Source organism: Bombyx mori, chromosome 11, assembly GCF_030269925.1.
Source record: "Bombyx mori chromosome 11, ASM3026992v2".
Classification (NCBI taxonomy): domain Eukaryota; kingdom Metazoa; phylum Arthropoda; class Insecta; order Lepidoptera; family Bombycidae; genus Bombyx; species Bombyx mori.
In genome coordinates, this window is record NC_085117.1 from 15,039,983 (window position 1) to 15,063,775 (window position 23,793).

A 23,793-nucleotide genomic window follows, 5' to 3' on the forward strand; every position below is an offset into this window, starting at 1 on the left:
GAACTTCGTCTTTATTAAATTAATAAATCCTTTATTATAGTAGAATCAATCAAACCATGAAGAAATAATCAAATATCACATAAGTAAATAAATATGTAATTTTATCCATTGCTGAAAAAGGTTGGAGTCTACTAAAGGTAGGGAGATAGTCTTCCAGAATCACTTCCTAATAGTCAATTGAATTATTTATAATAGTGGGTATATCAATTTGTATAGTATGACGTAACATGCTTTTTTGGGATTAACATACGATGTATTGCTGTCCATGTTCATATTCAGACCCATTCGGATAGAAGCCCTACTGAGGTCTTTGAGCATTGTACTGAGGTCCTCCAGGGTCTCGGCCTTAATCACAATATCGTCGGCAAACCGAAGGTGAGTTATGTACTCACCGTTGCTGTTGATGACTAACCCTTTGGATTGCGACGTTGAAGTGGCAGTGGGCAGGACACATTGCTCATAGAACGGATGGCCGTTGGAGCCAGAAAGTTCTTGAGTGGCGACCGCGTACCGGAAGACAGGCCTCTCACAAGATGGACCGACAATCTATCGAGGGTCGCGGGGATCCGCTGGATACAGTCAGCGCAGGACCAGTCTTTGTGGCGAGGCTTGGGGGAGGCCTATGTCCAGCAGCGGACGTCTGTGGGCTGGTAAGATGAAGAAGAAGATATTGCTGTCACATTTCTGTATGACCTATCCGATGCCAAGAACCTTAAAAATAAACTAAAATATTGAAAAAAACGTTACAAACGATGTATTGTATGTATGTACTTATTATTTTGTTAATTTCGACATGATCGAACCATAGCAGCTTAAACGCTGTTGGGTAGGAAAAAAATATATCTTAAAAATTTAAAACTTTACACTCCATGAATTAAGTAATAGTTTGATATCGCCATCTGTAGAGCAATAGATTATTGTTATGATTTTACTTTTCAACAACAGATGGCAGAGTTTTCGTTTTATTTGATACTAAATGAAAAACTATCAATGAATCTTATTTAAATTGATTTTCTATCAATATACTAAATAAAATAATATATTAAGCACAAAATAAATTTTAGTTTAAAGAAATCAGATCAGTTAACACATAACCATGACCGCTTAACACTTTTTAAATTATTTACGGCCGTTGGCTATTCAACTTTTAAGTCTCTCTAAGTGTCCTAATTTATAAATATTTGAGGACAAAAAATTTACTTGTATTAAAATGGGAATTAAATACATTCCACTTAACCGTTTATTTTACTTACATATGGTTACGAAATTATATAATTCTTACCAAAAAAGGATTATATTATCAAAGCTCCCAGATTATGTAACTAAGATTATTCACGTTGATTTTTCCTAAAATAATATGAAATTGTGTATATAAATGAAATAATTGCGTTTTATTCACATACATTTAAAATAATCGGTATAATAAGGGATTAAGAGTTAATACAAAAAATAAATGTTTTTTAAAACTAAAAAAACTGAAACTAACCTGGTTTCCGGTTGGTAGCCCAATATGAAACATATAATATTAATTTCAATTGCCATAACGAATATCCTTTAAATTCGGAACACATGATTGCTTTGTGGCAGAACTAGACAGGGCAATACTTATCTGTACCACATAAAAATACTATCTACTGCCAGTAATTGCGCAAATCATTTTGCTAGTTTGATTTTTATGACACGATGTTTTATCCCTTCATCACGGAATTCATTTGCGGACACGTGTAAAGTTTATACTTGCCTGCACGATTTGACCACCAATATTTTTAAAGAGGAGTGAGAGTTACTGGTGATTCAAAAGGGTTTCCAGCGTCACCAGACTGGTGACCGAAGTCAACGACTAAGTTAGGACCCTCGTAGGGACTTACTAGCAACTGCCTCGAAATCGCGACTTGTTGAGAAGCATCGGCGAGAAACGCAGTGGGTTGATGCTGTAGGCTAAGTGTCATGTTGAACTCTTCGACTTGGAAGTATAAATACGGTGCTTTGTGCTTTGGCTTCGGTTAGTGACTTATCAAGAAATATTCAACAGTACAGATAGTGGATTTAGTCCATTAAATACCTCGTAGGAAATTCATTCCTTTTGTATGGTACAACAGTATACGAATTCGCGCACATGTACTTATGGCTTGTGTACTTTAATATTAATCATATTTAATGTTGGGTGATCTTATATTTTATTTGCACTAACCTTTGACCTATCTAGAAAGTATGGAGGGTAAAGATAAGGAAAATAAACTGTATATGTAAATGAAAAGTGTCCGTTGAAATGTATTAAATTAGGGTGGTGCCACATTAGTATCAGGGTAAATTTTAAGGGAAGCGCCAAATATTACTAAAGTAAGTTTAATGAAATGTTAATAAATCAATAATCATACCGAAATAAAATCACTCTAGGCACACGTTTTCTTGTAACAATTGTATTTGGTTTTATTTACTTTATTATTTTGCACGATGTAAGTTGTTGAAATTTTCAACAATTATCTACTTTAGTCGATTTTTTTTTTTAACTCGGCATACTTCAGTTCATCTAAAAAATTGCTACATTCGTACCATCATACTCTTGTCTACACAAGCGTTATTGTGAGAGGTTTTTGAGCTGTTATTTAAAGTGAATAGCTGGACACTTTTTCAACTTTTCTCCTATATGAGATGATTCTTCTGAACTCTAACCTCCATACTAGAAAGACTAAGCAGTGAAGACAAATATTGCTATACTATTTAGACTGTTGAACTATAATCATGGTTCACACTTTACAGAATACACATAGATATAATACCTACACATAAATTAGGAGTATGTACAAGCGCTTTTTAGTGATCTCAATCAGTGTATTATCTAGTGTCTAAGCGGTCTACGGTTTTACAAACACAGATAATACATACCATGACATGGGGTAAATTGGGATTCTGGGGTAAATTGGGACAAACCTGCGGAAGATTCTCAAAGTACTTGTAGCACGGAATCTACCTAATTTTCTTTAAGGTAATATTTATCAATGTATAGAAGAAAAACCAAGTTAACTATGGAAGTACTAAACATGAGTTAAGTTGGACCCAAAAATTCGTCAAATTAAATTTAAAATAGTGGTTGAAAAGTGCGTTTTAAAACAGCCTAGAGAACTTTTAAAAAAAGTAATATTATCGTTGTTTTTTCAATAAGATCACAGTATAAATAAGTTTTTAATACACCTGGAAATACCACAACAAACGGTAAGTTGCAATATTCTTATTTTAAATACAATATTTCGACAAAATAAAAAATGTATATTTTTTCCTTTCTTTTTGGGGAAAATTGGGACGTATGTAGGGTAATTTGGAACGAGACTGGAAAAATTATGGACGAGAAAACACAAAATTGGAACGCCAAAAGACAAAATAGGGATGGCTTGTTAGGGTTGTCACTGATATCTTATAATAGATTTTTTAGCCTATACTATCACTTAATTGCGTGATGTAAAGAAGGTTAATGTGTTTATCAGTTAGTTTATGTAAGTATTATAGGTAAAAGAAAAGTATATATATAATTACTTTTTTTTCGCGACATTTACCTTGTAATATCTGCCCGGTCGTATGTTCTTTATAGCAATAAAAAAAATTAAAAGTTAAAAGAACTCCAACGAATCAAAACTTTTGTTATTTCAGAATGTATTCACGCGTCGAATCATGATTTTGTTAACATTCACAACGAACACACACAAATAAAAACAGGCCTCAGATTTTAAATGTAACATTAATAAAAAATCCGAGATATCCAATTATGAGTGAGTGAATTAATTGAGTTTAGTTATTTCGCTTAGAAATAATTTCTTTTATTTTTGTTATTATTGGCAGTAATCAGATAAAGCTGTTTTTTTATCTTATTCACCTGATATCTTACTCTTGCTCAAAGATTATTTTGAAAATGTTGATTAAATAAAATTGTATTATTGCATTTCCAGTCCTTTTGGATTTATTCTATTTTATGATTTTGTTTCAGGGTTGTGATTTTTAAGGAAATTAAATAATAATTTTCTAAAATATAACATGCACATACTTTTTTTGATCATTGTATTGTTGATTATCATTCACGTCACATCGCTTCGGAATAGAAACCAGCTTAATTTACACTATGTTGTGTATTGTGCTTAAATTATGGATTGTATTCATCATTTCGGTCCATATAAATAATTATATGGCACCTATATATCGCAGTACTGCGAGTTGACAACCCTTACAAATATTCCAATTTAACCCTTAACCGTGTCAATTTACCCCGGACGCTGGGTAAATTGGGACGGCCATTATTTTACCGATTATTTCTTTAAAATGAATAATTAAAATAATGTAACGGTTTTTATCACCTAGGTACGTTCAAGACTCAACTTATTTCTTTGGTTGGGCAGTGACTATTTAATTGGAACTGTTTTAAAATTCAATCTGAAGGTCGATTTTGTCCCTATTTACCCCATTGTACGGTAATATCTAAAAGTGGATATATTCTGTGATCGCAGTTTCTGGTTTGACAATCATTGAGATAACCCGGCAACCGATAGGACTGTTTGACTCGAATATTCTAGATTCCGCAAATTTTGAACAGCGTTCATCGTGCTCATATTCTTCGCTTTTGAATTCTGTTAATTAAAAATCGAAATGGCCAATGCAGTAAAACGATTGGTTCCTCTTCTGGACCGTGTCCTGATCAAAAGAGCTGAAGCTATAACCAAAACTGCCGGAGGCATTGTCATCCCAGAGAAGGCTCAATCCAAGGTTTTACACGGAGAAGTAGTAGCGGTCGGTCCTGGAGCCCGAAAAGAAAATGGAGACTTCATCCCCGTTCAAGTTAGTGTGGGTGATAAAGTTCTTCTTCCAGAATACGGCGGTACTAAAGTAAGCCTTGAAAATGATGAGAAAGAATATCATCTCTTCAGAGAGTCTGACATACTGGCGAAAATTGAAAACTGAATGATGGTAGCTTTAACATGTGATTCTAATTCTGTTAGTTTAGTTGTAGCGTGCGCAAATGAAACGTTGATATGGTCGTGTATTTTTTGTGAGGTATTGATCTTATCTCAGTTGCAATACTTGCATTTCTTATTATAATAATAATTATTGTTATAAATCTGTCGTTTTATTCAAAATTTCTCCACTGTTATATTAAAATGTTACATCATCATGTAAACTAACCTAACCTCAAAAGGAGCATGCATTTTATAAACGAGTTGGTACGTTGAGGAACAATTCTTGTGTCCCAACATACTATAATTGTAATACGGCAAAACTATTGAAGTCAGCCTCAATATGATTATCATTAATTTGAGAGCAAAAATGCTATAGGATTATTTCAATTCCCATTGAAATAGAGCTACTAACAATTAAAATTAATTGAGATAACACTTAATATAGTATTTAGTAATAGCACACTGATATTATTTTTAATCTTTGCTATTGTGGAAGACCATATGAGCACAGACTGCCATTAAGTGAGCAGTTATAGTTGCTCATGCTCTTGTCAGCAGTGACAATGCTATATATTTTGATTTATGCAATGGGCTCCCTACAATTTTTTTCTCAGCACTATAACATGTCCTTTAAATAAGGTTCAGACTCCAGAGCAGGTGCAAAAGGATTAACTGAGCTCCTGGCAGTACAGATATCATCTTAAGTGTTACACATCACAATGTTAATTCTGAGACTCAACTTGAGAGATGAGATTGGAAGGCTGGAATGAATTATCTTATATACTAGCTGTCTAACCCTACAAACCTCTGGTTACCTCTACAGAATGGCTATACAGCAGAAAACAGCTGGATGGTGGAATCATATTGAGGTCACAATATACCTTATATACCAATATAAAAGTAGTATGCAATGCTTTAAATGTGCTGGATACAAAGATGTATGCTGTTTTCACAAGATTGAGATATAAAATCTTCAAACAATCCAATTTACAGAAAATACAGTAGGTACCATAAAATAGGCTCAAGATTTTGTTACACCTCATAATAAAGCAAGATAAAAAATAAAATTTTGTCATTATTTAATCAATGATTTTAACATTGCAGTGGTATTTGTACATAAAGATAATAAAGTTATAACCCACATCACATTTTTATCACTTCTAAGATGCAGTTAATTATTTCATGAATGAGACTAAGCTGGCTGGCACAATGATCCTTCTTACTAAGATTAATATATTTTTTAATAAGCTGTCAAATGTGAGCGCCATGTACATGACATTTTCTTAAAACATCTCTGTGCTACCTCTTCTATGTCGGGCACTTTCATTATAACAAAAAATTGAATTGACTTCAGTACTGACTCAGTTATTCTAATAAAATAATATGTATGGATATTAAACTTGCAAATACATTTCATATTATTTGGAAAGAGTAAAATAAATTTGAAATATCTTAATTAAAATTAGTATTAAGTTAAGAACACAGAAAAAATACCAGACTGTGATCGTGAAAGCAAATTTTTAAAGCTAACCAAGTGTATTTTTATATTTTTTAGTGAAATACTTTTTATTGTGCTCCATGTATGTGAAAGATCTAGATGATTTGATAATAAAAATACTGATAGTACTGGCATTGGTGGGGTTATATTAGTTTTACATTATTTGTGATTCAAAATGGCAAGTTGAAAGCAAATTTATACATGAGAAACATGTGAACAATCTGTTATTTACTAACATAAAATACTATGGCATATGTAAGGAATGTCTTAAATAAACATGTTAATACTGAAATGTAATATCAATGTCAAATGCAGATCCTTACTTATATATTAATTATATGCAAATAAGCTATCTTATAATACAAAGGTACATAATAATGGCATATTAGTAAATTTGTCACTATTGTAATGATATGGCCGTACGTCGTACTGCTGCAGATAGAGCTGGATTTGGATCAGGTGGCTCAGTCAATAATTTAACAGATGTCCAACAGCCATCTTCATTTGATTGTCGCAAAGCCTCCATAGTTGCTTGGACTCTTTGTCCATCTTCAAAAGTTGCTGCCGCTTTAACAGGTTCTTTTATCCAGTCCATTTCTTCTTTGACGGGCAAAAATGCCTCTTTGAGAGCACTTATCATTTTACAAAGACCTTTAATATAAGGCTTAGGAACCACACTTGAGGCACAGCTTAAATCTTCTATATCTACATATATAACATCTTCTTTGTCGTGCCTCTTAGTTTCCTCATCTGGAAAATGTTTATTAGAGTAGGTTTTATGCAGTTTTCCATGGAGATCTCCACCTCTCACCACTAAATATCCCTTTTTGCTACAAACATAAATCTCTTGATTAAAACATGGTCCTGGTAAATGATTATTCAGTGTCGCAGTCACTAACAAGCCTTTGTCCATTTGTAATTGGAATGTACAAAAATCTGGAGCTGTGATCTTCCTTATACCATTTATTTTTGAAGTCTCTTCAACAAAAGTCCTCAATACACCATGTACTTTTACTACTTTCTGTTTAGTAAGAAATGATACCAAATCTATAACATGGCTTCCCACTAAAGTTAAGGTACCGCCACCCATTGTATCATCACATAACCAGTTATAAGAGTCTCCTATTAAAGGTCCCATTTGTACTCTTACATCTATAAGTGTTAATTCTTCAGGGTCTCCAAGATATCCCTCTTGAATACACTTTCTCATATGAGTGAATGCTGGTAAAAATCTCAGTGAATGATTAACAATAGAAATGAGCGTTGGATAATACTGTGCTGCACGAACCATCTTCAATGCTTCAGCTTGGCACAGTCCCGCTGGTTTATCACAAACAACATGTTTTCCTATACCAAGTGCTTTGACAGATATCTGAGCATGAAGATTTGGGGCACAAACTATGAAAACTAAACTCACATTCTTCTTGAGAAGGACGTCGTCAATTTTGTTTGTGAAGAAAGGAATTTTAAGTTCTTTTGCGGCTATCTCTGCTTCTTGCAAAGTTATACCCCATATTGCTTCAACAGAAAATCCTTTCTCTTTCAAGAAAGGCACCAGAACTTTAGCAATCGCTCCTGTTCCAAAAACCCCAATACCCGGTAACATTGTCCTTACTTTGTTTTCACTGACATTTAATAAGGTGAGGCTTCAAACATGTTAGGTACAATCGAATTTGATTGAATGTAATAGTTCTAAATTCCTATTCTAAATGCGATTCATTTTCTATTTAGAAGTTAGAATGAAATAAGATTCTGCAAATTGTCTCGCTCGACAAATCAAGGCAACATTAAATATCAATTTTTATTTACTACTTGTACATAATAAAGTACATACATACATACATAATTGTATTTATGAAATTACAAAATTGAAAATAACTTCAATGTGACAACTGACCGTTGACATTTAATAGTGTTGACAGTACTACTACATCTTATTTCAATGTAGTACTCTGTTAATGTAAAAGAGCATTTTGTAAAAAAATTTGACCGTAATTTTAAAAATCTTCATAAAATTTATTATATATATTTAGAACATATTATGTTAAATACATCAAGCTAAATCTAGACAGATTCTGAATTTCCGATTGGTTTTTTGTTTTAATAGAGTTTTTATACAAAAAACCTGTAAAATATTAGTTAAGGACGAAATAAAAGTTCTTATTTTGTTACTTGGAAATGAGTGAAAACCGTAAAGAAACACGCAGACTGTATTATAAATGTATGTTTTTCTATTAGATCATAGACTAAACAACATCTTGAAAAATTAAAAATGCGAAAAACAAATAAATGAAATTGCTTTAGCAGTACTGAGTATTTTTTGTTACCCTTTGAACACTTTCTAATCAAAATGGTTAGTTTTCTTATAAGATAGAAAAAGAAGGATGCTATATTTCCTATTTATAATATTTATCATGAAGTTGTTTTAAATGATTGATTATAGCGTTTCAATTTAAAGAAAAAGAAATATTTATCATAATTATCAGCATAATTTTGGGACAGTAACAAAACAAGAAGCTTTGGTAACAAAATTGGAAATGTAAAGCTTCGTATACACACTGTTTTTTTTTTTGTTGTGATTGAAGATTTACTGGTGGCCCGGAGGCCTTTCCAGTTTCACCACGACAGGTGGGCGAGTAAAGGCTCAGCCAGAAGGGGTGGGATTTGCTAACACCTGCCCGCGCACCTCCGAAGGAGACCTAACAACTCAAGAACAACTGCAGGGGTGGGATTTGCTAACAGCTGCCCGAGCGCCTCCGAAGGAGACCTAACAACTCAAGAGCAACTGCTTCGGGAATGAATCTACTGCCGGATCCGGATCCGGAGCGGATCGCTGAGAAGATCCGGCGAGAAACTCAGCGAGCTGATGCATGGGTTAGGTTGCACGTCGACCTCTTTGTCGAGTTCGAGGAGTACGACTACCGGGGTTCCTCAACCTGCTCCTAGTGTTAGAGCTGAAGGTATCTAATGCAAGAGTTATTGGATCTGATGGATCCGTAAGGACGTGTCTAGGGCGAAGACGGTGACTTGCTCCTGCGTGATCAGGATTCGGGGAGTAGTCAGCGGCGGCAACGATAAGACCATTATCATGACGCATAGCCTTATCGAAGTAACGTTCCGACGCTGACTTCATGTGTTTGCGTATCGATTCGAGGCCCAGGTCGTCTTGTAGGTTAACGTTCCTCACGAACCACGGAGCCCCGACGGCTAACCTGCAAAAGCGGGATTGAAGGGATTGGAGGGTGTCTATGTGTGTGCGAGCCGCGTGAGCGAACACCACACTCGCGTAAGCCATGACGGGCCTTATGTAAGTTTTGTAAAGTTTTACCTTGTTCCGAAGGGACATTTTACTCCGTTTACATATGATGGGGTAAAGTCTGCCGAGAATAAACGCGGCACGATCGCGGACTGTTTTAATATGCGGGCGGAATGTCATGGATGAATCCAGGGTGACTCCCAGGTATTTGACCTTCCTGCCCAGGGTATAGGTTGACCAAAGTGGGTGATCGGGGGTGACATTGACACTATCATAAAATGAAAACAATATAAGTAAAAATCAAAACACAAATTAAAAATTTATTGCGAATATTATTCCAAAATCAAAACTTTCATTGAGGAAACAAATAAAAACTTATACCTTCTAATTAATCAGTTGAGTCTTCATTATATACTAGTATGACAATTATGTGAGATGTGTACTTAGCTTTTAAAACTCTTTTTTTGTTACTCCTCGTTCTGATTATACGTTACCACGCGAAAGTAACAAAAACAGAAGTAACAAAAAGACGGGTACAGAGTTTCAATAAAATTACATATTCTTTAAAACTCACTAGTTAAATAGTATTTTACATCAAATTGTAGTCCATATAATTAACTATTTATCAATTTTAACAAGAACATTATGTATCTTGAACTTACCTTCATACAGGGTAACAAAATCCGGATCGAATTCGCCGCAGTGCAGGGCACAGCGTTATGCCGCGGCTGTTGTCGACACCGAAATGACATCACAACAAAATGGCGATGTGAAATGTCGTCAATAGTGCTGCCAAAAGAAAAAAACACTAACTAAATTACTAGTTTAAAAAATCTTTCGACACAAAAATCGGTAACAAAATCGAAATTCCATTTTGGAATTTTTATGGGACAATATTATTTTCCGAAAACTGATTAACTTGCGACGTATTTCACTATATACTAAATAAAACATGTATTCAAATACTCTAAGTAGTGTTTTAAGACTATAACATATTATATTCAGTTTTAGAATGTAATGAAATAAATAAGTTCAAAATCACTGCGGTTTCAATGGGACAACTTATTTTCCATAGTACGAAATTTTTGGTTTTTAGATTATTAATTATTTATTGTAGTTAGTGTGTTTTTTTTATTGTTTTGATATTTTCTCTGATAATTAAGCAATATATTTAGACTATCGTAGTAAAAAAATAATCAAAGACCAAAGTATGGGACATCAACATTGCGGCTATAGTAAAACAAAAATTGAGAAATGCTCAAAACTAGATTTAGCTCTCGACTAGACATGTATAGGTACCTGTATTTATATTCATTCGCAAGTTCATCGCCGTAATGCTTTGTTTCTTTTACGGGAGAGAACCAGCTTGGGGCGAGTCATTATTAAAACCTTTCCACTGCTGATGGGCATTCCTATAATTAGACAGCATAAGTTCCGTCTCTTGCCGTTCATATCTTCTTAGAATGACCATAGGAAATAAAATGGCAGAAGCCCCTACCAATTTTCTGGCAAAATCATAAACGTAATCACGTAGCGTAAGCGCTATTCACATTTTTTTAATTCCATCCTCTCCTCAGGTTCCAGAATTACTTTCACCATTTGCTGGAGCTCAGTGATTTACGCTGGCTTCTCTTTAATGGACATTAAAATTTAATGTTTACCCAATTTGCCATTATTTTATTATACCTAAGTATTATTGTAATTAAGGGCTAAATCGATGCAACGGCTATTGTCCACTGTTTGGACGGTGAGAAACGGAATTCTGTCGATTATTAATCATCACCTATGCGAACTGCTTTCTTCTATGTGAAGATACAGGCGGAAGCTACTGGTCTTGAACGTTCATAAGTCGAAAGAGTCCGATTATATCCTCACAATGGTTTTGAAGACAAGCGCCCCTGAGCTGACATCTGCGCTAAGGCGTTTGTAAATCCTCTCGAATAACACTCTGTTAGTGCTATACGTATTCCATATTCGTAAAAGACCGCTCATGTCCATCCTATACCCAAGAAGGGTGACCGGTCGGACCTCTTGAAGTATACCATGTCTACAGTGATAGCTTCCTTGTTTACAAGGTGATCGAGCGAATACGCAACTCTTGAAAAATCTTGAGGATCGCCAGCTGATCAGTGATCGACAGTATGGTTTATGTCACGGTCGCTTAACTTGTGATCTTTTGTAATACTTTACTTACAGGTGGGCTAAATCCGTGGAGAGCAAGGGCGACGCTCTCGCCGTGGGCCCTCATATCGCGGAGGCTTTTGAGACGGTCTGGCACTTCTGTAAAAATTAACATTTACCAAATCCCCGAGGGACTCTGCAAGTGATTCGCTTTTGGGTTGTGGAAAGCATCATAGTTATCGCAGACGGCTGCTGCTCCGATACCGCAATCGTACTGCCATTTCTCGGGAATCGCGCTACGTTTCGTTTAGCTACTAAACTAAACTAATGACCGTCTCCGACAAATAAATTTATGCTACATAGTTAAGATAAAGACAAATAAGATTTTTATTGGATAATTTTTATTTTATTGAAATAATGTATGTATTTCCACCTCGTATCTAATGATGGACGGTTGCATTTTTTGTGATATCTTTTGGCTTCACTGAAAAGAACGTGATTGTGAGTCGTCTGCACGTTGATAGATAGAGTTTAGAGATTCATGTCGATTGAAAAACATTGTTTTGTTCGGATTTCGTTCACGTAAATGGAACAAAGAATAATATTTGTTAAGAAAACAGTAGGCGCGGCCGTAAGTCACACTGGATGGCGCTTAAAACGAATCACTTTTCGTCGGAGTGGTTAAACTCAATGCTTTGATATCATCCACCTGGACAAAGTAGGGTTGGCATTTCATGCGCACGTAATAATTTTATTAGATTAAATCGTTCTTAAAATTATATATTCGGAGTTAAAGAAAACTAATTTTAATTATACGCTACATGAAAAAAATTAAGCTTTTATAATTTTGTTGTTTACCTAATTTAAATTTAAAAGGCGGATAAGTATTGTCAATTTATTTCGTGAAATGATACAATGTGCTATTTAGAGGAGCGTAACGTTATGTATGTTATTGAGGATATACCTAACATTCAGATGAGAAATTGTTCCGTAAAAATAGTACTTACATAGTTAAAATATTGTATACTTTAATACTTCATTTATATTTTTATAAACTCTTCAATTTTCTTCTTGTTTTACGTTGTTGTATTCCAACGCCGTTTTCACTGGACCATATTTTCATTATATAAACAATGGATATTGTGTAAAAGTATTAAAATACTGTCAGTCAATTATGTAAGTTATTATATTTTATACTATTAGTTGCTCTTTACGTTATTAACCGACTTCAAAAAAGGAGGAGGTCCTCAATTCGACTGTTTTTTTTTTTTATATATTTGTACCTCATAACTTTTGATTGAATGAATCGATTTTGATGATTCTTTCTTTATTAGAAAGCTGACGCTTCCCGTGTGACCCAATTTAGTACAGTAATGGTATCCATGTGAAAACCATATAAGTCATAAATTTGCATTAAGTACGTGCGCGACAAATAGATGAATAACTCAATAACTCAATATCGCGCCAACCGATTTCGATGATTATTGTTTTTAGTGTAGGTATATTAATTTGTTTTGGTATATCTTTTTTTTCTATTTGAAGTCGATTTTTGTTAAAGCATGTCTATTTACAATTATTGTTGACTCGAAAATAATGAGCCTAAATTAAGTACTGTCAGTAGACATCCCTACGTATATCCTATTTGCAGCAATTCGTCTTCAATCTCGGTCGGAACCCACCGCGATACTCGATAACTTCCACAATTAGTTTCTGAGTGATGAGCTCAAACAAAATGAATTTAGAATCTATTTTTTTCTTCGCAGAATAGGTCCACTTAATCACAAAAATTTTAAAGGTCGACGAAAACAAAAACAATTACTACAATCGGTTTTAAAAAATTTGGATTTTTTACATAATTTTCAATAAGATCTTTGTCACTTTTTGAAATTGCTACCATAAATACACATTCTATTTAAATAACTTAACTCAATTTAAATATAGTTTTTTTGCGAGTCGCGGACATGATTAAAACTAATTTTACGGTTTAATCTGACGTTTTTTTATTGTTACTATGTTGTTACTACATTATTTCCGATTTTTTGAATACTTCATAGTTTTCATTATCACCAACGACTAGATGGCACTGGAGTCGTTCAATAAACCATAAAATCATTTTTAAATATGTCGATTTCAATATTTACACGTTTTGAAAGCATCCGACCTATCGAAAATATTCGAACCCTTAGGATGTGCATAGCACGTGTAGAAGAATGGCTAGAAACAAAGTATTGAGTGTCGCGGAAGCGTGATCCGATGCGACCTCGTCAAAGTTTTTTGTTTTTTTTTTTATCTCACTGAGCACTAATAGCGTCGCGATATTCCTAGTTTGTAAAAATTAAATTCAATTAACTTTAATTTGATTTTGGGCATAATCTTAAAATGAAAATAACAATTTTAAATACTGTTTTGACAAATAATATTTTCGGGTATCCGTAAAATGTAAAGTAGAACCTAAGTTCAGTAATAGGTAGTTGTTACTTATCTTGGTGTGACACTATTGCGATATTGCACCTGAAACCTATTATTTCAATGGCACCAAGGTTTTTTTTATTGCATTGATGGGGGGAAGAGGTCATAGTCCACCTGGTGTTAAGTGGATACCGGAGCCCACAGACATCCACCACGCAAATGCCGCCCCCCACCTTGAGATATGAGTTCTAAGGTCTCAGTATAGTACAACGGCTGCCCCACCCTTCAAACGAATGCACCGGACGTCTTATTCTATATTGACTGTGTAGTAGCAGTTTTAAAGTCGTTAACCAGAGCACGTGTTACATCCTATATCATTATACAATGTTTTATTTATTTAAATTAATGGAAAAATAGATTTAAGTATACGGCCCACCTGATGGTAAGAAGTTACCATCGCCCGTGTATTTCAGCAATGCCAGGGGCAGAGCCAAGCCGCTGCCTACCGTAATTATAAGTCGTTCAAAGTCTAAAACTCATTTTCTTAAAATTTTATGTTAAGCTACTTCAATTCTTGAGGTGTGATAATATGTGCCCTCAACGTTACTTGACAACCCGTTCACAATCCCAACTAACTGAAGTTAATTTAAATCAACTAAAATAAATTTGAAAATAGGAACACGGAGACCGGGCTCAGTGGTGAGGATTGGGAGAGGCCTATGTCCAGTAGAGGACGACTGTGGGCTCATGATGAATAGAAATTTAAAATTTATTATTATGTTAAAACTACAATTTTAATGATATCGATACATAACGTGGTGAACGTAAGCGTTTTAATTACATTTGTTTTAACTGAAACATTTTCGATTAAAAATTTAAAAAAACTTAAAGGGAGCACAAAACTAGATTTGTATACTAAAATGCATGTACTACAAATATAAACAATCCTGATACTTGCATCTACGGGAGGGGCGAACGCAAGGACCGCCCAAACATTTCATGACCGCCCGCCTTGCGCTCACGCATCTCAAATGAAAACTGACTTGCCTTGCAACAGGGTCTCAAGCCTCGCATTTAATTCGTTTTAAGAAATTAATTAAATATAAGCAGTTATGTGTCTGAAGTGATTTACTTGTGCAATATAAAAAAAAAAACAAAAAAATGCCGCGAAAAAGAACGAATAAGTCACCGTCGGTTGATAAACGTTCCGAACCGGATATTGATGATGACGATTTTTATTTTGATGACACGCAATCCAACTCAGGTCAGTAATTGATAGTAAATATAATTAAATAGTTAACGACAATTATTTCAATAAAGAATTAAGATACATTAAATTTTGTATAGGTTGAATGTTAAATCGTGTGTAGAGCAAACAATATTAAAATATTACATAGTTTTTTTTTCTAAATCAAATGACGATTTAAATCACATCCAATGTTCCAAATTCGAGTTCAATTAGGTACCATTGAATTCAATAAAGTTTTCGTTATCTTAATTATTCCGAATAAGTGTGAATGATCTTAGTATTGTCTACCTAGTATTGTGTACACACTCAGCATAATCTCTGAGATTGCTTTATCTATTGAAAAATAATAAAATTTCCAAAAGATAAACAAATCATGTCTGAGAAAAATTATAAAATTAGGATTCAAAACAAAGCGATATCCTTGACTTGTACGATTAAAATTTCTATAGCGATATTTTGATTTATTTATCGGCTTTCGCTTATTATCAATATGAATATTAAATTAAGGGCATAAAAGCATAAAAGATTTAGCGTGGAAAATAGCGAGTCATAATTTTGTTAAGCTTATTTTATATCTAGGCCTACATAGATTGTTTGCTCTGTTTATAGTTATTTCTTTATCACTGTTTATAGTTAAGCTTTTAAATTATTTAATTAAATACGGTTATTGTTTACACGTATATCTTGTACCGTGACATTATTAAAAATATATGTTATAATAAGTATCGAGTGTGTCTTTAAAATAAAATGAAAAAATGTTTTGAGTTAAACCTTATTACTAACATTATGATTACAGTATAAGACATGAGAGCCTCTGGTTTTAATGTTATTTATGGATTAAAAGAAAGGATTTTTTTTTTGTCGTATATTTCGATTCAAGCTAAAAGTATTTATATGATTGGATCCTTATCACGTCTATTAGTCAAGATGAAAAGACAAACTTATGTTACGTGGCTACTGGTCCTCAAAGAGACTAACCAGAACGAGGATGCCATTGTCCATCATGAGCCATGTCAATTACATTGGAATAACAGAAGGAGAATTCGGAAAAACTATAAAAACAGCAAGAACAAAATCTTCCACAAAGCGAATGTTTTTGCTTGGTGACCGATATTTTTTTTATTTTTTATTGTGTAAATTGGTGGACGAGCTCACAGCCCACGTAGTGCTAAGTGGTCACTGGAGCCCATAAGACATCTACGACCCACCCACCCTGAGATATAAGTTCTAAGGTCTCAAGTGTAGCTACAATGGCTGTCCCACCCTTCAAACCGAAACGCGTTATTGCTTCACGGTAGAAATAGGCAGGGTGGTGGTACCTACCCGCGCGGACTCACAAGAAGTCCTACCACCAGTAAGATGATCTTTCCTTTGTTTTCTTCTCCCAAACTAAACTTTCCACCATAGATTACATTTACGGTAGGCAGCGGCTTGGCTCTGCCCCTGGCATTGCTGTAATCCATGGGCGACGGTAACCACTCACCATCAGGTGGGCTGTGTGCGCGTCTGCCTACAAGGGCAATAAAAAAAATCTTCAAAAGATTCAGCGAAGCTCTTGCTACGGCCAGTATTAACAAATCCTCTCGCGTTGAGCCCCCTGAGCTCACCTACCAGTCCGCGCGTAGTTGGAATAGCCCCTCAAGCTACTAAGATCAATATAATGAAAAAAATCGTCTACAAACAAGATCAAGTTGTTTATACCACAGGTCGCAATTCGCACGAGCCGCACAGAAACGCAGCCAATGCACGAGAACGGGCCAGAATGCGGGTTTTGTCAAAAGCATTCTGCAGGTAATTATCATAACTAGTGGTCCCACGGTAGTCGAAATTCGACTGTAATTATAAGATTGTACACTATTATGATTCTATTGTCAAAGAATTATTATACTTCTATAATCACAGATTTCGCCAAGACTACATATTAGGTAAATATTAATAAAGACAAACAATATTTAATCTATTCTCAATTTGACCAGAGACGTCAAGAAAAAAAGTTTGACAATAAATAAACAGTATGCATGCGCGTGAGCGTCAAATACATGGTAGTGTGTGTAATGTTTTTTTATTGATTTAATGTATTTTTTAGGCATAATTTAAAAAAATGTTAACATTCTGCACTCCTTCTCTATATTCTCTATAATTGTGGGAAGTTTCATACTCCTCCTTCCGCGCAATTCTCGTAAAAAGGGATACAAAGTTTTTCCTTCACGTATTAATATATAGATGATGGACATAATATTATTTATTATTTTTATTTAAATTATTATACTGTTATAATATAAAATTTCTTATTGTTTATATTCATTTTTAATTAAATAACTAACAACAAACTTTCTATTGACAGCCTCAACTGCATGTTCTCAAGACATAATAAATAAATAAATAACTGGAAACAAATCACACACGGTCATTCGGCCTCAAATTAGGATTCCCTGTGCTGTGGGTACCAGAGACTGACATACATACTTATAGACGTTTATATATAGACATACATATATAGATAAAAAACACCCAGAGCAAATAAACTCATCGTAATGCTTCTAGAATGGAGAATCTTAGCTACATAGTGCAGAGGCACCCGTATAGTGCACAGAGGACATGATAATAATATCAGTCATATCTGATTATTTCACTGGTGGTAGGACCTCTTGGGAGTCCGCACGAGTAGGTACCACCACCCCGCCTATTTCCGCCGTGAAGCAGTAATGCGTTTCGGTTCGAGGGGTGGGGTAGCCGTTGTAACGGTACTGAGACCTTAGAACTTATATCTCGAGGTGGGTGGCGCATTTACGTTGTATGTCTATGGGCTCCAGTAGCCATTTAACACCAGGTGGGCTGTGAGCTCGTCCGTTCATCTATGCAAAAAAAAAAAAATCCCCTAAATCTAATGATCTTTGTTCTCCACGAATTCTTCCCGTAGTAGAAAATTTGGAGATAATGAGTCACTCATGCTTTTTAGAGTTTGACAATTTAAATCCATATAAAGTGTGATAAGCTAATAATATCCACATGGCTTTCCGTTAGACTGAAGACTACTCTACCCTGGGTGCCAGCTGACACTAAGCTGTCCAAGTTAGATACACTACGCTTGGCTGCATCCTACATTGCGCATCTACGAGCACTACTACACGAGCCACGATCAGCACATACCCCACCACATCCACTTAGTTTGGTAAGTTGCATCCTTTTGTATCTTAGATTATAATAATAATAATAATAATAATAATAATGTTTTTATTGCAAGTAACCATGACTCATATAAATTGTTAATAAGACTTAGACCTATGTTAGTAGTTATATTTACATCACAATGAATTACTGTCGTAACATCCCATGGGAGATGGCACCACAGCAATCCATGTATACACAGTCCAGCCTGCTTGCGATCATGCTCAGGATACTGTTGGAGCTGGCCCTCACTCTGCTTACCAGAGATGCACACCTCTTACGCATGGCAGCGTAAAAACAATCTATGTGCGCGTCTGCAAACATCCCTGATGCGCTACAAAAGCGGGGCAGCACCACCAGCACCCTAAACGCGTTATTATATTGAACACGGAGAGTAGATTAGAAAGTACTTGAAAAAATATCATCGAATTAATACTGACTCTACTACTACGAATAGTGAATAATTTTTTTGTTCTTTGTCTGGATGTACGATATTTATACTCTATAGTTATATACGTATCCTAGCGACCCGCCCTCGCTCCGCTTCGGTAATTGTAATTTATTATTGATTTCTCCACTATTCAATGGGTGTTATTATACATATAAACCTTCCTCTTCAATCACTCTATCTATTAAAAAAAAACCGTTTTATACTATGTAGTGATATTTATTCGTGTTTAAATATGTATGTATATATAATATGTATATGAGTCTTTGGTTTCCACAGTACAGAAAACTCTACTTTATGACCAGATTATCGTGTGTGATTTGGTCCTGATGATTTCGTTAATTACTGGTGGTAGGACGTCTTGTGAGTCCGCACGGGTAGGTACGAACCGCCTGCCTATTTCTGCCGCGAAGCAGTAATGCGTTTCGTTGGAGGTGGAGCAGCTATTGTACTTTAAAAACGGAGACATTTGAACTCATGTTTCAATGTGTGTGGCGGCATTCACGTTGTAGATGTCTATGGGCACCGGTAACCACTTAACACGAAGTGGGCCGTGAGCTCGTCCACCCACTTAAGCAATAAAATATGGTATACAAAAAAACTGTTAAAAAATCAAAGTTCACCATGTATTTGTCCTCTTCAACATTATTGGTCCAATTCCAATTGTTTTTTTTTATTGCTCTTGTGGGTAGACGAGCATACGGCCCACCTGATGGTGATTGGTTACCGTCGCCCATGGAATTCAGCATTGCCAGGGGCAGAGCCAAGCCGCTGCCTACAAATTGTTCATCATCACAGAAATTTACTTAGGCTTTGACTCTAGAACAAAATTATGAATATTTAGTTAGACGGTGCGTTCAATAGCTAATCCAATAATCATTCATTCACGAGGCCTTCGTGGAACGTGTCTTTTAATCCTCTGACGACAGCCGCCCGTTACCCTGGCGTTTGCCAAATGCTCTTGATTTATAGCTTTTTCGGGTTCCCGACGAATTAGGGGATGACAACTGAGACACGGGATATATTGTCAACAATTATGCGGTCGCTTCTGACTTGAAATATTAGTTGGTGTTATATTTTAATAGTTACCTACATAAAAATATAGCAATGGTGATTGATTGATCGAGGAATAGTTTTAACATGATTTTGTGAAATAAAAATTTACTCTTAACGATTTTTTTTCTTAGAAAGTACAGAGTACACAAAGCATCATATACATTTTGTTATATTATCATATTATTACATTTACATTATATTTATTATATGAAATTCATGACTTTGGGCATTGATAACAACAATGAATATTTCAAAAATATAAATATCATATTTTTTTTATCAATGCTTATTATGAAAAACGAAAAAGAAGAACAATACAAATAAAAAAAAATTAAACAACAAATAAATAGTTTCTAAAATTAGACAAAAAATCACCGATTCATCATGTGTGTTCTCTGACGATGAAAAACAAACAAAACTATTTTGTCATAAAAAATAAGAATCACTTTTCCGGCCCTTCCTACAGACCATAAACAAAGCCAAATATCTCGTCCAACCCGAAGGAACATAGGAACAAAAAGATTAAAACAACAAACATATGAGTTTTACGTTCTCCCGCGTGCGCTGACCAAAAGTTTGCAGCTGTTGTACGTATAAATAAAATTTATCTCATACGTTGAAGAGACGATCCACTTTTATTGTTTCTCCGGATCTTTTGTGCTGTCCACGTACATAGATATCGGATTCCTGATAATTTTCGCAAAAAAAATTAAGAGCTTTTTAAAAAACTGCAAAATGTCAGTTGCGAAGTGAAGACGTCATTTCCAAACACGTGTGATGTTAAAAGCAACACTGTTTACTTGGCCATAAAAAGTGCGGTCAAAACATAAGCTAAGTTACAAAACATCGTTAGCTGGGAGGTCTTCTTTCATAATCAATATTTTAAATAGTAATTCAGAATTTCAAATATCATATTCTAGGTTTGTGTTAAAAAAAAAAACTAAGCAATTATTTTACTGGTTGTTTTTACAGTTGCAATAACAGAATGACATCAGACGAGCTGACGTCTCATTTAATAAGTAGTGGTTATTGCTGCGATAAATATGGCCAATATTTGGCTTCGCGTTTGAACAAAGATTTGTGTTAGCTAATCGAAATCGTGACGTATTGGCGGTTACTTTCACTGGTGGTTGGGCGTCTTGTGAGCCCGCACGGGTAGGCACCACCGCCCCGCCTATTTCTGCCGTGAAGCAGTAATGCGTTTCGACAGCCATTGTATTGCAAAAACTGACACTTAGAACTTATGTCTCAATCAGGTCGGCCGTGAACATGAAAATAATATATATTTATTTGGGAATTCAAATGTAATGTTCAAATGGAATTCATATTAAGAAAAACACTAAAAATAAAATGCTCTGCACCATTTCATTGCGGCCAGTTGAATCGTTCATTTACATTACTTTTATCAATTTTAGGCTTGGCCTTTCGCGTTCCAACATGGCGGCAGTCTAAACTGTGCAGTATCACAAAGATGGAACGTTGGCGCTCCAGAACCGAGTTGTAGATCCAACATAACACCAAGAGAAGCTATGCAAAGCCAAGACAACTACAACGAATACGACAACGATTACGAAGAGAGATGCTACGAAGACGTGTCCTCGAACGACGCATGCGCACAAATGCAATACTGTGATTACGGTTATAAAGAAGATTATTATGAAATTAGAAACAGTTATCCGACAGATAATGCAATAAATAATATCTAAAATCATTAAACCAAGTTTTTGTGGTCAAATTTCTTATTGCATGCTTTTCGATAAATTCTTTTTAATTGATCACTTTTAAACTGGCTATCTGCTAATTCCGTCCACGATTGCGTAACTTATCACATGCATTGCTCCTTTACTTTTCGCTTAAAAATTTGACTTTATGTTAAAACAGCCAAAGCATGAGTTAGTTTAGTAGAATTGTTATTGGTTGCTTGAAATACCTTCTTTATATTCTTCCCATTCTCTTTATTTGACAGCATACCTAATAAAATAAAGTTTGCCGAAGTATTTATTAATGTAATTAATAAGTATGCCGTACATATAAGCAATTAAATTAAATTAAATGTTTCGTGGTTAATAATGGATTCAATACTATTAATATTGATAGAAATACTCGTAAGTCAAATAGAGTAGTTTTTCTTTGAAATAAGTTAAATCTCATTTTACTGCCCTTAAATCTCGTTTTACTGCTATTCGCTTTTCACAAAACTACAACCGCATTTTGTTTATTTTTGTTTATGTATGTTATTTTAGTTGGATTAAACTCGAAAACGGCTGTAAAAATTATAAATGATTTCATTGAGACATAAAGAACTTTATCCTAAAATGTTCATAGAAAATATTAATTTTCTGCAACCAAATATTTTATTAATAAAGAAAATTTGTTTTTTCTGATATATTTTTTTCTAAATTTGAAACTGACCAACACACGAGGCACTTCTGACTTTTAAATGAAGTAAAATAGCTCAGATATTCTTAACGAGAATGAAATGTAACGTGTTTCTTAATTTTGCTGTAATTCGATATAGAACAAAGTGGATGTCAAAGAAACTCCGCTAAACCTGACAAAACAAACAAGAATAGATGACAGAACTGAAGTGCTGCGGAAACGAATATTTTAGAAAAGATCATTCGTATTGGTGGGCCGTGTTTTATGCCGGTCACTGACATGCGCGCAAATATTCGTACATTGTACGAATGTTTGCGCGCATGTGAAGGGCCGTCAAACATTCATTCGCAAACCTAGCGGCTGTGCAAATGGGTTCGCATACTCAATTTGCGAACCCGTTTGCGCTTCCTCCTACGCTTGTTTACGAATGTCTCATGAATTTCTCCTCCTTTTTAATTCGTCCATAGAACATTGAAGAGAAAAAGAGTTTTTAATTCTATCCCAGACATTAACAGCCATGCTGTTTTTATGGGATTTCTTTTGATGAAGATACGCTACACAGTAGACGTCACGAACTATGAAAATGGCGTATAGTATACGTCCGTCACCTTCGCAATCGTCGGCGCAACTGGGCAAGCGAATGTGTGGGAGACTACGCGAAGGTTCGCGGTTCGCACGCTTTGATGTCTGTTAAAAAACCGACACAGCTTGGAAAACCGCGAATGCAGCGAAAACTTTGCATAATCATTCGCAAATGTCGTCCTACACTTGTGGGTTTACGTATTCGTGCGCATGTGAGTGACCGGTGTTAAGCTCACACGAGCAGGCTCTACCGTCCTCCCTATTTTGGCCGCGAATCTCTCATCCGCCACGATTTGAATGTTGGTACCTACCTACAGCTATTAAGCAACATAATTGAATCATATCTCAATTTCAGTGGTAGAATTCATGTTGTACTGTGCTTGTTTACACATTCAAGTAATAAAAAGTAGTGAAAAATAATAATTTGCACATTGGAATTAGAATATTTTGTCGTTAAGCAAATAATACGTTAACTTCGGGCCTCAAGACAAGCAGTAGCATTCCTGTTGGAGCCTCGGTGTTCATATCTGTACGCGGACGATTTCTTGTTTATATTTTGGGTTTTGAGGAAGATTTTACAAAAAAAAAATAAGGATGCACATCTTGTAGCTGACAGCTTTTTTTGTTAATTTAAAATAGATATAACAAAATAAAAAATTGTAAAAAAATATACAATTGTTGCTTTGC

General features: G+C 34.9%; 3 protein-coding genes and 1 long non-coding RNA gene across 6 annotated transcripts in view; 2 read left to right on the forward strand and 2 right to left on the reverse strand.

Annotated features, from left to right (window-relative positions):
• Nucleotides 1-10: 10 nt before the first annotated feature.
• On the reverse strand, nt 11-2,277 carry LOC110386375 (uncharacterized). 3 transcript variants are annotated; one of them, XR_009974340.1, is made up of 3 exons: nt 2,192-2,277; nt 1,283-1,347; nt 11-711 (listed from the first exon to the last, which is right to left on the reverse strand). It is a non-coding gene; the product is annotated as an uncharacterized LOC110386375 (long non-coding RNA). The 3 variants fall into 3 exon arrangements; XR_009974338.1 differs by having other exon boundaries at nt 11-899; XR_009974339.1 differs by lacking the exon at nt 2,192-2,277 and adding an exon at nt 1,487-1,667 and having other exon boundaries at nt 11-899.
• A 1,966-nt stretch (nt 2,278-4,243) lies between these two features.
• LOC101745352 (10 kDa heat shock protein, mitochondrial) lies at nt 4,244-5,101 on the forward strand. Its single transcript, XM_004932889.5, has one exon. The coding sequence runs from the start codon at nt 4,633-4,635 to the stop codon at nt 4,942-4,944; it is 312 nt and encodes a 103-aa protein (XP_004932946.1). The 5' UTR covers nt 4,244-4,632; the 3' UTR covers nt 4,945-5,101.
• Nucleotides 4,504-8,741, reverse strand: LOC101745202 (glucose-fructose oxidoreductase domain-containing protein 1). The gene has a single exon (XM_004932888.5). The coding sequence runs from the start codon at nt 8,042-8,044 to the stop codon at nt 6,839-6,841; it is 1,206 nt and encodes a 401-aa protein (XP_004932945.1). The 5' UTR covers nt 8,045-8,741; the 3' UTR covers nt 4,504-6,838.
• Nucleotides 8,742-15,253: 6,512 nt separating this feature from the next.
• The window catches only part of Hlh54f (basic helix-loop-helix type transcription factor HLH54F), a gene marked incomplete at its 3' end in the record, with an annotated part of 39,232 nt that continues 30,692 nt past the window's right edge, over nt 15,254-23,793 (forward strand). Inside the window, 4 exon segments of the mRNA NM_001130870.1 lie at nt 15,254-15,488; nt 17,180-17,264; nt 18,498-18,645; nt 21,561-23,349. Coding sequence (NP_001124342.1) covers nt 15,386-15,488; nt 17,180-17,264; nt 18,498-18,645; nt 21,561-21,851 — 627 coding nt within the window. The 5' untranslated portion in view covers nt 15,254-15,385.